Raw genomic sequence first — 16,377 nt, forward strand, 5'->3', positions numbered from 1 at the left:
TCTGGGTGGAGCACCAAAATTTTTTTCCATGAGAAACATTAAGACATGTGCCACATTAATGAGGGTTCCAAATTTATTCTGCCTGCTGCAGAAATTCAAGCTAAGAAACCCATGTAAAAATTAATGCTGGCAGAAGTCAACACAAAATGGCTCTGCAGGGAATTTTCACACTCATAAAACAAACAAAGAAACAAAAAACACCTGATGAAAGTGAACACCAGGATAGACAGTCAACAAAACAAAAAACAGGAGAATTGACATTCCAAGAACCTGAATTAACAGAAAAAGATGAAAGAGACTATAAAAATCAATATAATTAAAAGCTTCAGAAGGAAAAGTAGTAGAAACCATAATAAAGAACAAGACATCATGAAAAAATAATATATAATTGCAAAAAAGAACCAAATAGAACCTCCTGAAATTAAAATTTTAGTCATCAAAATTACAAACTCAAGTTAAACAGCAGATTTAGCTAAAGAGAAAGATGGTGAGCTTGAAGAGAAGTCTGTGGGAATTACTCAGAATGCAGTCAGAAAGATAAAGAAATTGAAAATATGGAATAAAAGTCAAGATACAGGAAGGACAAAATAAGAAGATCCAACACATGTTCCATGGAAGGACAGCAGGAGAGGTTAGAGAGAATGGGCGTAGTAGATATGGTTGGGTGCTACCCGACAACCATTCTGCTTTTTCTTACTTCCAAACCTGACTTAGTTCTGGTGTCCAATCCTCCTTCAAGTGAGTCAGGGAAGGCTGATCCTATCCCTAGCTCTGGGATCTAGATCCTAATTGGTCTAAGCCAATAACTGTATTCCCTTCCTCCTTGCAGTTGTGGCAAAGTAAGTGGGAGGAAAAGCTGGGGGTGAGGGGGAGATTTCTGGGAAAAGCTGTTTTGATCCCATGAAGACATCAGGAAGAGAAATCTCTCTAATGACCCTAATGGCAAAGAGAGAGAGAGAGAGAGAGCCTAGCACTGCGGCAGCCCTCTTGGACCATTGGAGATGCTGAGCCAAGATGCTGAGCGTGGCAGAGCAGAAAGGCTGGATCTTGAGCTAATAAATTAATAAATCCTGAAGTCACTTGAGCTAATAAATTAATAAATCCTCCTGGCTTTTTGTTATGTGAAGTGACACCTTTTTAAAAAATTATTTTTAAAGCCATTTTAAGTTGGGTTTCTGTTGAGTCAAAAACATCCAACCTACTAGTATTGATACAGAATTTAGAGGTATGATTGAACATTTTTTAGAACTAAAGAAACACATGAGTCCTCAAATTGAAACACCATATCAAGTACTGAAAATAAATGATAAAAAGTCTATACCAAGGCACATGATAACGAAAAATGACAAACACCAAGATACAGAGAAACAGTGAAGGCAAATTTGCCTAGAAAGGAGTAACAATTAGATAAACAGCAAACCCATCAAAAGCAAAAACAGAGGCTAGAAAACAGTAGGATAATATCTTCAAAGTAGTAAGGAAAAGAGTACATTTGCACTCATTCGGAAGAAGGCAAATATACTCTTAAAGAAAACAAAGCCTAAATGGTTATTCATGATTCCTCATTGAATTACCTGAAGGACACATTTCATGAAGAAGGAACCAATCCAGAAATAAGGGCTGGGGTGTAAGAATCAACTGTTAGAAAACAAATTGGTAACTATGTGGATAAATCCAAATCAGAACTTGTAAAAAATAAAATTTAAATTTAAAAAGTTAAACATCAACCACAAATATTATAAAAATGACTAATTTGGGAGCTTTAAACACAAGATGAAACTAAAACACACACACAAAAAAGGAGGCTCCCTTTTTACTTTTAATCCAGAAATAACTACATATATTTATGGGGTACAATGAGATGTTGATATATGTAAATGTTATTGAATGATTAAATCAAGCTAATTAACATATCCATGATCTCACATACTTACTATTTTATGGTGTAAACATTTAAAATTTGTCTTGGAAATTTTGAAATATATATTACATTGTTAACTATAATCACCATGCAATGCAACAGATCTCAAAAACTTATTCCTCCTATCTAACTGAAAATGAAAGCTCTTAAAGGTGCGAATGGAGTAAAAATATTCCAAGTTAGTATGTACTCAGGGCAGAGACTTTGGGTACAACTGTTTCCCCAGCACCTGAACAAGTGCCAGGTAGGTAGTACTAATTCAGTATGTATTTGTTGATGAATGCCTGCAAAACTTTGTCATTGTTAGGCCAGGCACGGTGGCTCACGTCTATAATCCTAGCACTTTGGAACGCCAAAGTGGGGGGGATTGCTTGAGGCCAGGAGTTTGAGACCAGCCTGAACAACACAGCAAGAGACCCCCTCTCCACAAAAAATTTAAAAAATTAGCTGGGTGTGGTGGTGTGCCCCCGTAGTCCCAGCCACTCAGGAGCCTGAAGTAGAAGGATCACTTGAGCCCATGAGTTTAAGGTTGCAGTAAGCTATGATGATGCCACTGCACTCTTAGCCCAGGACAACAGAGCGAGACCCTGTCTCAAAAAAAAAATTGTAATTGTTAAGTCAAATATGAATATTAACATTATAAAGGTAACTATTAAAAGAACAAAAATAAGATGTAAAACTTCCAGTTCAGGTGATTGGAAAAAAAGGGAATAAAGTACTAGTTGACCTCCTTACTCTCCAGAGGCCCTATTAGCAGGCACCCTGGGGAACTGCAGGATGAGAAAGCCCAGAGTTGGCTGCAGTCCTTGAGGTCTTCTGGGCCAACCCTCCCCAGGAGGCAGATGGGAAGGCTGGCCAAAGAGCTGCCCACCCAGCGAAAGCCAAAATCTCAGTCTGTGCCAGGAGGTCTGGAATGGAGAAGGCACAAGCCCCAGCAAATGCCTCAGGGGTGTATCTTTAAAGAACAAGAGCAGGGATTTGGAATGCCCCAGCCAGTGGAGGCTTCCTGGCAGGCAGCCAGTTTACCCAGGGTCTGACAAGCCAGGGCCCATTGGATGGAAGAAACTCAAGGGTGACTCACGTTTCCACTCTCCTGGGTAGTTCTGTTGCCAGACACAAAGGTGTTTCACAACTCCCACACTCAATGCATCCTTCTCTGGCCAAACAAATCACCTTACGCTGCCCCTCTGAGAAACAGCTAGACAGTAACACGACTCAGCTTTTAATAAATCTATCCAAAAGTATCCCCGAGAAAGAGAGCGCTCCCTCTCAGACACCTCACCAGCGAGGATGAACATTCACCCACCTGTGCCACCACAGCTCAATGTGTTGTGGTCACTCCTCCTTTGGGATTGCCTTCAGTCTTGCACAAAGACAGCACACTGTCGCTGGATCAGACTGCTGGCAACAGCCTCGAGTCACTCAAAGCTAAATCTTGCCTCTCAAGTCAATGATCAATATCATCTTGGGTTGAAAAACAAGGCAACATTGTAGAGTACTGAGACAGGTATCGATTGTGTTTTATAAACTGGTTTGCATAATTCCTAATAAATAATTTGAGAATTGCCTTGAGTCCAAATTACGACAATGTAAGAATAGGTTCTCTCTCTTATTTAATTGTATAAATTTGGATATTTTACGGTCTCACCTCGTATTTTTACGTAGAGCTCTTTGATTTTGATTGACTTACAGCCGGCTTTCTTTCTGCTCATGTTGCAGGGCCCTGTGCTTGTCAGAAAGACGGTGTGGCCTGGTGGTGAGGAGCATAGACAGTGAGGCCAAACCGCCTGGGTTTGAAGCCTACCTCCTCTACTTCTTAGCTCCATAAGCCTAAGGAAATGAGTTGACTTGTTTCCTTGCCTTTAAAATAAATACTATCTTCTTCATAGGGTTGCTGTGAGGACTGAGTTTATTTGCATAAAGTACCTAGAACAGCATCTGCTAAACAATGTGCCTTCACTGTATGCTGGTGTGACCGTTTGAGGAGTTTAACCTGATTTTACTTTGAGAAATGATCTTTCCTTTATTTCTGGCCTACCCTTCCTTTATTTTTAGGCCATGTGATCTGGGTGAAGCCAACATCACCTCCACTTCATGGGTCTCTCTTGATCTAGGGTGGGCTGGTTAATCTAGGGTGATTAGTCTAGGGATAGTCTGCTAGAGGACAGACTAGCCCACCATAGGGTTGGCAGTCTGATAAGTATGAGCCTGGGGTCACGGTAGCTGGCCGTCCTGGATGCCATGTGGCAAGAGCTCACCAGCAAATAGAGCTGGGAGAACGAGAGCACAGGGTGAGGGGGAAGGTGGGAGGGACACAGGGGAACCTACCCACAAATGCTGATGACAGGATTTGAGATTCTGAATGTTTTTGTTCTTCTCAGTTTCATAAGCCAGTCAATTTTTTTCTTCACTTATGCTAATTTTGCTGAGTGTCTATCCCTTGCAATTTAAAGAATCTTGGCTCATATTCTGATGCATCATAACCTACAGGCAACACGGCAAGATTGCACCTCTATGGACATCGGTATCAGGAACCTTCCCTTCTCAAGGGTAAGCTGTCTCCTCAGGCACTGCTCTGTCACCTCGGCCTCCTCCTTGAACTCTTCTTACCCTTTTCTTCTTGACGTGAACCTTGCCAGGGAACTCCGGCCCCGGTAGCGTGGACTGTCCTCGTGTGGCGACACAGAGAAGCTGTTCGCCCCCACGGTGCCGTCTGTTTGGGTCAGAAAACCCGTGTCCCAGCCCACAAGCCACTGTAAGGAAAAGGAGATGTCCCCCAGCTCCACGACGCCTTTCATAAATGGGGCCATCACAGGCCAGCCTGAGGGCCCGCAAGCAGCAGGCCGGGTCGGTGGGTACTGCGAGGATGCGGAGGTCGGAAGGCACAGGGCCCCGACACCTCTCTAACAACACACCTGTCCTCCCCAGCGTGCTGCTCTGGAAAAACAGTTTCTTTTATCATGAAGTTCTGTCCTGATAACCCTAACTATGGCTGGGCGGAGCGGCGGCTCACCTCCTCCTCCGCCTCTGGAGCAGGCCACACCACTTCCTTCCCGCTCCATGCGTCCCACAGCCAATTTTTACGAGGAGCTGATCAGCCTGAAAAGCTGGGGCCCCCAGATGTCCTCTTCTAAAGAAATCAAATGCGAACACGTAGGGACACAAGCCGAGGAACAGACGACCCTCCAGGTGAGGAACTATTCCCAGACAGCACCCCCAACAAGCCCAGGTGAGGCCACTGCGCCGCTGTTTTGGCCGCGCTCTCAGGACCCCTTCTGTCTCAGTACCTCAGAGCACTTTGTACATATCAATCGCTAGCTAGGGCGAGGAAGCAGGTGGAGCTGGGAAGAAGGTTCTAATAACCGCCTTGTTTTGCACTTAACGTAACCGAGATGAAGAGAGTGAACCCCCACCCCCATCCCACCCATAAACCAGGCCACACAGAAAGAGATCACAGGATCCCGGGGTCTCCACAGCTACGTGTGTAAACAGCCAGGTGCTCTTAGCAAAGGCTCCCTCCCTGCACTCCCTGCCACTCACCCGAAACTTGTCCCAAAGACGGCAGGTGCAGGGGCCTGGCCTCTGCAACCCCAGAGGGATGTGCCCACCCAGCCACCCCAGAGTCTGCGGCAATGCACAAAGCTCTGCTCTTCTCCCCACCAGGGCACCACAAGTCTGCCAGCGTCCTTCCCCAGAACTTCTCGCTTAACACGCGGAGCAGGTCTGAGCTCTAGTCTGCCTGGGAAAACACACCAGGAGAAGGTGCTACAGTCAGAACCCCGCGTGGCCTTATGGTCCCCTTCTGAATTCTTCATTTTCCAGTGGGACGGATACCTGGCTTTGGTGCTCTCCGCATGTACATTATCAGCTTGAGTATCTCCTCCCTTCACAACACCCTTCTGCAGGCAGGCTGGAAGTCTGCAGTTCACGGCCCTTCTCCAGCTTCTGCCACTATGACTCTGTCCTCAAGGGCCCCGGCAGTGAGTCTCCCAAACCAAGCTCTTGGTTCCTCGGCGTAGAGCTTCCCGAGGCCCAATCTCAATCCTTGAGCCATTCCTTTCTCCCTACACCCTTGAGAATCGTGCCCATTTTCCAGAGTGTTGCTTAATTAGTATTAACTAACAATAACCAGTATTTGTAAAACATTGCAACATATGACATACTATTACACACATCACCTCATGTGATTTTCTAAGTAACTTTCACAGGCAGAAATGACGCTTCTCCCCCATTTTAAAGAGGCAGCATAATATAATGGTTAAGAGCACGAACTCTGAAACTAGGCAGCCTGGGTTCAAAATCCCAGCGCCACGACTTACTGGCTCTGGGGCCCTGACATGTTACTTAACCTCTTTGTGCATCAGTTTCCCCATCTGCAAACAGGGATAACAGGATGCCTACCTCGCAGGAATGGTACGAGTAGTCAGTGAGTTGATATTTGTACAGTACAGTACTTAGAATAGTGCTGGGTACCACATCAGTGTTTGTTAGATAAATAAAATGGGGAAACTAAAGTTCAGAAAGGTCAGGTGACTAAGTTGAAGAGAGCAGTAGGTATTAGCTCTACGACTTGGTCCTACACCTGTGAGTCTTTCGTCTGTCTTCAATGGATAGACTCTATTCACCACAGCAGGAGAGATTTTACATGGTCTGGCCTCGTCTCCTTTCCAGGTTTCTCACCCAGCTGGCTGTGCTATGTGCTCCCATTTCCAATCTGCTTTCATTTATGATCTATTGGTCTAATAACTTTATTGAAGAAGAGAAAGAAACAAATAAATGGGGTAGGGAAGAGATTAAGGCTTGGGAACGACACAAAAATTATACCAAGTTGTGACACTGATTTGACAACGATTTCTTGGATATGAAACTGAAGGTATAGACAACATAAGAAAAAACAGGCAAACTGACTTCATGAAAATTTAAAAATTTTGTGCATCCAAAGACACTATCAACAGAGTAAAAAGGAAACCCACAGAATGGGAGAAAATATTTGCAAATCATACATCTGATAAGGAATTAAAATCCAGAACATACAGAGGACTCCCAAAACTCAATAGCAAAAAATACAAACAACCCAATTCAAAAGTAAGCAAAGGACTTGAATAGACATTTCTTCTTCAAAGAAAATATGCAAATAAACAATAAGAACATGAAAAGGTGCTCAATATGACTAATCATTTAGGGAAATGCAAATCAAAACTACAGTAAGATACCACCTCATACCCATTAGAACAGCTACTGTCGAAACAAAAGAAAAAAGAAAAAAACAAATGTTGGTGAGGATATGAAAAAACTGGAATCCTTGTACACTGTTGGTGGGAATGTGAAATGGTACAGCACTGGGGAAAACAGTGTGGCAATCCTTCAAAAAATTAAACATAGAATTACCATGTGATCCGGCAATTCCACGTCTGGGTATATCCCTAAAAGAACTAAAGCAGGTCACAAAGAGACATTTGCATACCCATGTTCGCAAGAGCAAAAATATAAAAGCAACCGAAATGGCCCATCACGTGATAAATAAATAAACAAACTATGGTCTATACACATAACAATGGAATATTATTCAGCCTTAAAAAGAAAGGAAATTCTGACATATACTACAATACAAATGAACCCTGAAGATACTATCCTAAGTAAAATAAGCCAGTCACAAAAAAGACAAACACTTTATGATTCTACTTATATGAGATACTTAGAAGAGTCAAAATTATAAAGACAGAAAGTAGAATGGCGGTCGCCAGGGGCTGGGGGGCTGGGAGCATGGGGAGTTGTTGTTTAATGTGTACAGAGTTTCACATGATGGTGACAGTTGCACAACATGAACGTACCGAATACCACTGAACCGTATGTTAAAAATGGTTAAGATGCTCAATTGTAAGTTATGTGCATTATACCACAATAAAAAAATTGATAAAAAAACATATCTGGGCATCTTTTCTTTAACTTCTTTCCCCCAAGGGTTTGGAGAGTCATAAAATGAGTGAAGCCAGCTTTCTTCCCACCCAAGTACTAACCAGGCCTAACCCTCCCTAGCTTCCAAGATCAGACGAGATCGGGTGCGTTCAGGGTGGTATGGCTGTAGACAGAAGCCAGCTTTCTTTACAGCTTCTCGCTCATTGTTAGAGAAGAGAAGAACCTTAGAAGACATAACCTCCTCCTGCAGCGGATGAGGAAACTGAGACCTTGTCTGGCATGAGTTATTCCTCTCAAGGGGCTGATACAGCAGCGACTTCCATGGCTGAGCCCACTGAAGAAAACCATTAATAACTCCCCAGGTTACACGGTAAAATGAAACTCTACTTTTTGTTAAACATCTCTGCAGTTTTTGCTGTGAGAAGCTGGAGAACATCAGGAACACGCAGTCCTAAGCAAAGCTGGACTCTGAGCCACAGACCGTCAGAGAAGTTTTTAAAAGGGCAACTGGCCTCTCTCCCAGGCCTCCACCAGCAACGTTAAAGCCTCCTTCGCCGCCCTCGTGTTTCCCAGACGGCACAGACAGCGGAGGGGCCGTTTCGGCCCCACAGAAAATCCACGAGCAACCAGCCGGACTCGTGATGAAGACAGCTCGCTCGGGGAGGGTCTCAGGCCCCAGGAGGAAAGTGCTTTAGCGAAAGGGAAGAAAAAGCAGCTGCAGTTCGACACAGCGCTCTGAGAAGGCTTCAGCAACCTGAAGGTACAGCAAGTCCTCACCACAGAAATCATTTTTCCAGCTGCACCTGAGGCGAGAGTCTTTCCTTTGGCGGCCACTGGACACCCCAGCCCTGACCCCGTCATGCCCGTCAAGGGGAGAGGGCAGAAATGCTGGGTGGGGCCGGGTCAGAGCTTCCCGAGGCCATTCCGAGCCTGCCTGGCGCGGCTGCCCGCGGTGGGCGCGGCGATTCCACAGGCGCCTGGACCCGCGGTCTGCCAGGGAGCCCCTGCTCGGACGGAGAAGCCAACGCCACCCTGCGGAGCTCCGGACTCCCACACCCAACGGGCTACTCAGCATCTCCAGCTGCAGGTCACAGGCATCGCAAACCTAACGTGTCCAAGGCCAGAGGTCGACACTTTTGTCTCTCAAACCTGCCCCTTCCACGTTCCGCCTCATCTCACGAACGGCACCCCCGTCATCCCCGCGGCTCAGACTCCTAACTTTGGACTCACTCCTGATTCCCCACATTCCCTCACATCCCACGTCGGGCCCATCAGCAAGTCTGTGAGTCTGCCTCTGAATTCCACTAGAATTCAACCCTCTTACTGAGGCTGCACTGCCACCACTCTGGTCCAGACTACCCGATGTCTTCTCTGGAGTATTCAAACGGCTTCCTACTTAATCTACCTTCCTCTGCCCTCTCCGCCACTCTCAACACAGCACCAGAGGGAGCCTGCTAAAACAGAGGTCAGAGCAAGTCACAGCTGTACTCAAAACCCCAAAAAGATTCTCACGTCACTCAGAATAAGCCCCAAATTGTTAGCGAGACCTGGTCTGGCTCTCCACTACTGCTCCAACCTCGTAATAAAAATTACCTTTTATTTCTTCCACTCCGACCACGCCAGCCTCCTCACTATTTCTCAAACACATCGAACTGCTTCCGCCTCAGGCCCCTTGCACTTGCTCTTTCCTATGCGGAATGCCCTTCCCCCAGTTATCTTCGTGGGTTCCTTTCATTTCCTTTAGGTCTTAAGTCACCTTTTCGGCGAGGCTTTTCCAGTCCACACTACACAACATTTCACACCCACCTCCAACACTTTGTGGCTCCATTCGCTTCTCTACCGTCTCTCCTTAACACGCGTGCGTGTACATTTATCTTGTTAGTGTCTTTCTCTTTCACGAGATTATAGGTTCCATGAAGGCACGGAAGTTTTGGTCTGTAAATTTTTTGGTCATCACCTAGGACAGTGATGACCTGGCACATAGTAGGTGTTCAATATATGTGATAAATGAACACATGTATGAGTGAACAACAGGACACGGGCTATCTGGGCACACTAGGCATTTCTTGCCTGTTTTGCAGCAGAGCAGCAAACACTACACATCATCCACATCCATTCTCCCTTCTCCCTATCAGTAGGGCCCTGATTGGATGCAGGGTAGCAAATGCGCCTCCAAAATTACACTTGCTTACAGAGAGCCTGGGGTGGCCACTAGACCCAGTCTGCAAGGTGGTGGAAAGCTATCCGTTCCCTGGAAAAAGGGACAGACCCAGCTGTGGCTTTTGCCCTTCGTCTTGGTCCTGACTGGAACTCAAAGCCAATGACTGGAGGTGAAGCAGTGTCTGGAAGCCCCATGCAATGCAGAGCAGAAAGACTGAAGTAGCCCAAGTCACCTAATGAATTGTGACGCCACTGTACCCAGCCACAGCGAGTCAACTCCTTTTTGGTTAAGTCCCTGTAATAGAGTTTCCATTAGGTACTGCAAAGAGCAATCCTAACTTGGCACAAAGGTAGGAGGTGAGAGGAGAGATGCTGAGGGAGGCAAACGGTGCTTTGTGTGAATATTAGGGCGCAATCCAACTGCTGGCAAGGATTGAGGGTACGGGGTCTTCATTTATCCACCCATCTCCTTCTCCCATCCACCCTTCCCCATTCTCCTCAACCCCCCAGTGCAAACAACCCCACCGCCCTGACTTGCTCACCCTTTCTCTTGATAACCCTGAACAGAATCAAACATCCTCATCATCAGAAGGAGCAGCCCTCCAGTAACAATTTCCCTTTCAAAAACGCACTAACACCCAAGCTAATCTGAGGAAATGTCCTGGATAGCTGAGTTTTCTGAATTGGTAGAGTTTTGCCACCTTAAACCATCAAAACTCTTTATTTTAAGCCTTTAAGCACAATTCATGAATATCTATCATACATATCCCTACATTTTAAAACCAAGTATACAAAAATAATAATTTTCATAATGATTCAACGTTATTAGATCCCAAGATACATGGAATTTTGACCTGGAAAAGACCTTAGAGTTCAAGTCTAGTGCAACTGCTTTCTTTTGGAACCTTGGAGAAGGTTGTTAGCTTGCCCACAGTCACTCAGCTAAGGGCTGGCACAGTGAGCCATTATGATATGATCTGAAACGTGGTGATTCCCTCGAGCCAATAACGGTGGTGTTACCTCCTCTTATACCCAACATACCTTGCATATTCTCTATCTCCTTTTTATACTTCTCCGCAACTTGTTTCAACCTTCAGCTGTCCCTTTTCCCCATACAAAGTATACTTACCTGTAGTTTCCCTTGTCAAGCTTATTAAAGGTGCGTGTAAAGTAGGAGTTAACACTGTCCTGAGAGAGGACTTCAGCACGAAGTTCTCCAGGTATGGACTCTATCAGACACGTCATTTCCTCCTGCACCTCTGGGGAGGACTGATTTTCTACTTCTCATCACTTTGCAGATAAATGACATGATCTGGGTAACAGTGGTATGTTCCAGAAAAACAGGGACCCTGGAAACAGCTCAGAGCTCTGAATCTACCTTTAATATTTTTTAAGTGGTAAGAGGGAAACTGCTGAATTTAAAAGCAAGACCATTGCGTCCCATCGGATTTTACACCACCAGAAAGGTAGGTATATAAGAGCAGATAACTATGTTTTATACTGAAGGACCGTCATTAGAACTTTCCAGAAGGCCAAGTCTGGAAAATATGAATTTCTTGACGAGACCACGAGTGTCTATGCAGAAGATATTTGCACAGGCCTGCATAACAAGGTAAGGTGTTACTACTTCTTGGCAGTCTGGCTTCCCCTTTATTTCTAATTCCTCTATAAACTGTCCTACCACATGTCTTCTAAGTCAGGCATTCCCAAACCACGGGGGGCAGTTACCATGATGGGCCTTTCCAACCAAACACACCCAAGCTTGTCCGAAGACCAAATAAATGAAGTCTTGCACATACGTAAACTACTATTCTGCAAATATCTATGGATGTTATTGTGGTCGATAAAATTCAAACTCATTTTTTACATTGGTACTCATTCACAGAAGTGTTTTGTAATTAAGCATTTTCTCCAATTGAAGTGATACTGACAGGGCAGGAGAGTATGGAGATCACTACCATAAAAGAAAATTCACGAAAAGTTAATCTTGAAATAGGAGAGGACTTCCTAGGCAAGACAGAAAACTTGAAAATAAAGAAAAATTATATATATTTAACCACATAAAAATGAAATGCTTCTGCATAAAGGTATAATAAGCAAAGTTGGGGAAGAAGACATAAAAGGCAAGATATTTATTAACAAGAAAAGAGGCCAGGCACAGTGGCTCATACCTGTAATCCCAGCACTTTGGGAGGTTGAGGCAGGAGGATCACTTGAGGCTAGGACTTTGAGACCAGCCTGGGCAACATAGCCAGAAAAGAAAAAAGAAAAAGGAAAGGAAAGGAAAGGAAAGGACAAAAGAAAAGAAAAGGATAGGATTACAGTACAGATTATAAACAATTCATAGAAAAATTGGCAAAGGATTTGATGGAGCAATTAGAGTAAATGTAAATTGATTCAAGCTTTTGTTTTTTTACCTTTTTTTTTGTTTGTTTAGGGTAAACTTGGAAGAATCTATCAGTTATTTAAAATACAGATAACTCTGATGTGGAGTGGTCTCCAAGATCTAGATTAAACTTTTAAAATGCCATTGTAAAATAGAGTATATAGTATGCTACCGTATCTATTTTTGAAAGGGAGCAAGTGGAAGATACATTTTATTTGCCTATAGGTACATGGACCATCTCTGAAAGAATGCACAAAAACTGGCAAAATTAGTTATATCCAAAAAGGGAAATAAGAGGTTAGGGAACAGAAGTCAGAGATATTACCTTTCATAACTTTTGAATATTGTACCTTTTGAATATACTACTTATCCCCAAACAAGTAACCTTAAATAAATGCTGTAAATAAATGTAATCTCTTTCTCTGCACAATCTCCCAGACCTCAGTAAACAAACAGAGCTCTGCTTAAAATGCACATTCCCTTTGACCCACCAATTCTACTTCCAGGAATAATTTTTATCCAGAAATACTCTATAAGTACACAGATAGATAAAGATACAAAGATTAAGCTGGAAATAAACTAAGAGTCTATCCATAGGGGAATGTTTAAATATAGTGAATCTATACTATGAAATACTATGTAGACTTGAAAGAGAATAAAGTATAATATATCTGTTATTGACACCGAAAGACTCGAATTCATACTGTTAAATCACAAAAGTAAATCACAGAGCACTATTACATGTGACCCCCATTTATGGATTTCTTTTTTAATAGATAGGGTCTTGCTACGTTGCTCAGGTTGGACTTGAACTCCTGGACTCAAATGATTCTCCTGCCTTAGCCACCGGAGTAGCTGAGACTACAAGCATGCGCCACCACACCCGACTGCTTCATTTATGTATTTTTAAAAGTATATTCAATATATTCAGGTTTTTCCTAAAGTTAGAAATATAGATATTATTTTATCATGTTTTATACTGTCATATCAACAAACCATGTATTTATAGCCACCTATATTTGCAGACTTAGCATATATTACTGTTTATGTATTAAAAAAGAGCTGAAAAGAAATACATTTATAATGGTTACCTCTAAGATAAGGAGAGGGAGTAGAGAAGAGGTGGAAGGAACATTCATTTCTTTTCCTATGTTTCTGTATTTTTCCAGGCATGCTTTACATTATTTACGGAAGGTCACAAGTTTGTAAGAGGCAGGGCTGCAACGCAGGCTGTCTGACTTCAGGTGCCTTTAACACAGTGTTCTCTCACCTATTACTTGAGTATTAAAAAAACACAAACCAAAATAAAATTGAAATATACCTCCTCATGTTTTACCCCTGGCCAACTGAATACTTCTTTGATGCTCCCAGTATTCCCTGAACATATTTGCATGAATGCCATCCTCTCCCCTGCTGGGCACATAAAATGTCCAAGGAAATAAATAGATAAAAATTAGTTGTAAGCATTCTCTCTTGCTGTAGAAACAGAATCACAGATGAGCTCTGTTTGAATAAATGAAGCATTGAATCATAAAGTCAACCCATCCTCCAATCCCCAGGCAGCACTGACAGCTATCTCTAGTTTTGCTGGCTTTTGTTCTTAAAGAAAAACACCAAGAAGATACCACTTCTCCCTTCCAGTCATGCATCTCAGAATGACAGTAAATGCTCCCTAAGGTCCAACACAGAGGTTGCAAACTGGCAGTCTGCAGGCCACCACCAACCTGCACACACTAATTTGTTTATCCCGTACATTTTTTAAAATGATTTGAATTAGTTGCCATCTTTAAAAATATGAAGCTTTTTTTTCTCCATAAAAATTTACAGCTTCCACCAAAACTCAGACCAGGCAACAATATGCTGGAGCCCCGTCCCACCTGCAGCGGCCTCGTCATGGTAGGCATGCTGTGCACACAGCGCCCACCCAGCTCTCCTGCCCACCGCATTCCTACAGTCAGGCTTGCTGACTGGCGCCCGTCAGCAGTGGAGTTGACTACAAAGAACCGTACCTCCTTTTGCCGGCATTTAAGTCAGTTCCAGCTCAGCCCATTCTGTCTTCCACTGAACCCAAACAGAAAGCTCACACCCCTCTGACCACACAGTGCTCCTCCATCTCTCAGAGGACTCCCAGGGCACCTGGCTGCAACACAAACAGAACGATTTGGATACTTGAGGCCTTGGATTTAGTTCCAAAACGACAAGCAGGCCTCTTTATTATGGGTCTCTATTCTCAATGTCATGGCGGTAGAGTTGCAGGGCAGGGAGAAAGAAGTCTTGAGTTAAAGGACCTGCCTGTGTGATATCAGGAAGCCTCGTGAAAAGCACTGCCAAGTCAAAAGACCTGAGTTCAATCTTGGCTGTTCACTAGCTGGGCAGAGTCCTCCACCTCTCCTGAGTCTCAGTTTACTCACCTATCAAATGGGCTAATAGAGATTTCCGGGGCTGTTGTGAGAATGAAATTAAAAAGTGTGTATCAAAGTGCTTGTTAGCACCTTAAAAGTGTAAGATCGGTGTGGATGAGGCCAGGAAGAGGGGTGCTCTGGAAGAAGTGGCAGAAATGAGTGGCACGCATCCCAGTCACAGTTGGATGAAGAGACCCTGTAGGTGTGATTTGAGGTCCTTTGACCTTTTCTGCCCCGAGGACCTGGCAAATGCCTGTCTTCACACGCTCCCAGTGGCTGCAGCGAAATAGATTACAGGGGAAACCACCTACTCCCGGAAGCAGTCACTCTCCAGAGCTCATATGGAGGTCCAGGTCGCTGAGGGAGAAGAGACCAGGCTGAATCCCCAGCTGGCTCCACGGAAAAGGGACAGGTATGACCATCTGCCCCCAGCCTCTAGCACTCGGAGATGGGACCGCCTGATGTTAATGGGATCCCCATTGGACAGATCAAGGAACTGAGGTCCTTTCCCTCCAAAACCACACACCATTTCCCTTCTTCACAGGGAGGAGGATCAAATGACCTGCTCTTGAAAGCACTTTACAAAAGGGATGAAAGGTACAATAGCGAACAAAAATAGCCTCAAAGATATGACATAAAGTGATGCTAATACAATGCATGGTTGTGTGGTTACTGGCGACAGACATCTCTGAAGCACGCGAGACCATCCCATTTATCCAGCAGACGTTCTCATCCCACATGCCTTTGTCCAAAGGTCGCACAAGGGTTAAGCTCTGGCCCAGAAGGCGCCCTGGGCTGGCCAACTAACCAAATCTCCCTCTCGCAGGCTGAGGGGCAGAGGAGCCCACCTGGCGGCGCCGGGAGACTAACGGGCGCGCCGCCCGCCCAGACTCGGGAAGACAGCGCCCTGAGCCGGATTGGCAGAATGCTGCTCACCTGGTCCTCACGGATTCCAGCCAAGGGTCGTGGTCGCTTCGCCCCAGCCCCTATCCCTGAGCAGGGCACGAAGCCCCTTGGCCCCAGGGGGCGCGGTCCCCATCAGCCGAGTCCCTGGCACGCATGGACGCCCTTCCTTCCGGGAGATTGGTAGGGGGCTTCGGGCGGCGCCGGAGAAACGGGGCGGCCTGCGCCCAGCAGAATGGGGTGGTCCTCTCAGAAGCCCCTGGCCGCAGGGGAGGGGCGCGCCCCCAACATCTGCCCACAAAGAGCTCCAGCTCTCCAAAGTAAGGCGCAGTGCGGCCGAGAGGACAGTCCCCTACCTCCCAGAGGGGGCAGGGAGAAGAAAGCGCTGCGGAGGTGGAGAGGCGGGGGCGGACGGGACGCGGAGACCCTTCCCGGCCCGCGCCCCCAGCGCCCTCACGCCCCGCACGATGAACTCAGCCGGGTCCCATCCCGGTCAGCTCCTCCCCGCCGGGGCCCGCGCCGCCCCCACCGCCGCCTGCGCCCCTCGCGCGATGCTCACCGAGAGCCGCCGCCGCGGCAGCTCAGGGCCCGGCCGGGCCGCCTCCCCGCCTCGGCCGCCGCCGCCGCTTCCTTCCTCCCGGCCGCGCTCAGGGACTAGAGGTTTCGGGTTTCAGCGCGCCGAGCCCCGC

The 16,377-nt window shown here is 45.5% G+C and overlaps 1 protein-coding gene across 2 annotated transcripts in view; it reads right to left on the reverse strand.

Moving 5' to 3' along the window:
• GPR161 (G protein-coupled receptor 161) overlaps positions 1-16,377 on the reverse strand; it is a 43,303-nt gene that overhangs the window by 21,603 nt on the left and 5,323 nt on the right. Inside the window, exon 2 of one of the 2 annotated variants that reach the window (XM_012657741.1) lies at positions 14,393-14,523. In XM_012657741.1, coding sequence (XP_012513195.1) covers positions 14,393-14,408 — 16 coding nt within the window. In that variant the 5' untranslated portion in view covers positions 14,409-14,523. Of the gene's footprint in view, positions 1-12,168; positions 12,217-14,392; positions 14,524-16,377 lie in introns of those variants that run through there. The other variant, XM_012657742.1, reaches the window with a different exon arrangement.

This window comes from Propithecus coquereli, unplaced genomic scaffold (assembly GCF_000956105.1).
Source record: "Propithecus coquereli isolate 6110/MARCELLA unplaced genomic scaffold, Pcoq_1.0 Scaffold56, whole genome shotgun sequence".
Classification (NCBI taxonomy): Eukaryota; Metazoa; Chordata; class Mammalia; order Primates; family Indriidae; genus Propithecus; species Propithecus coquereli.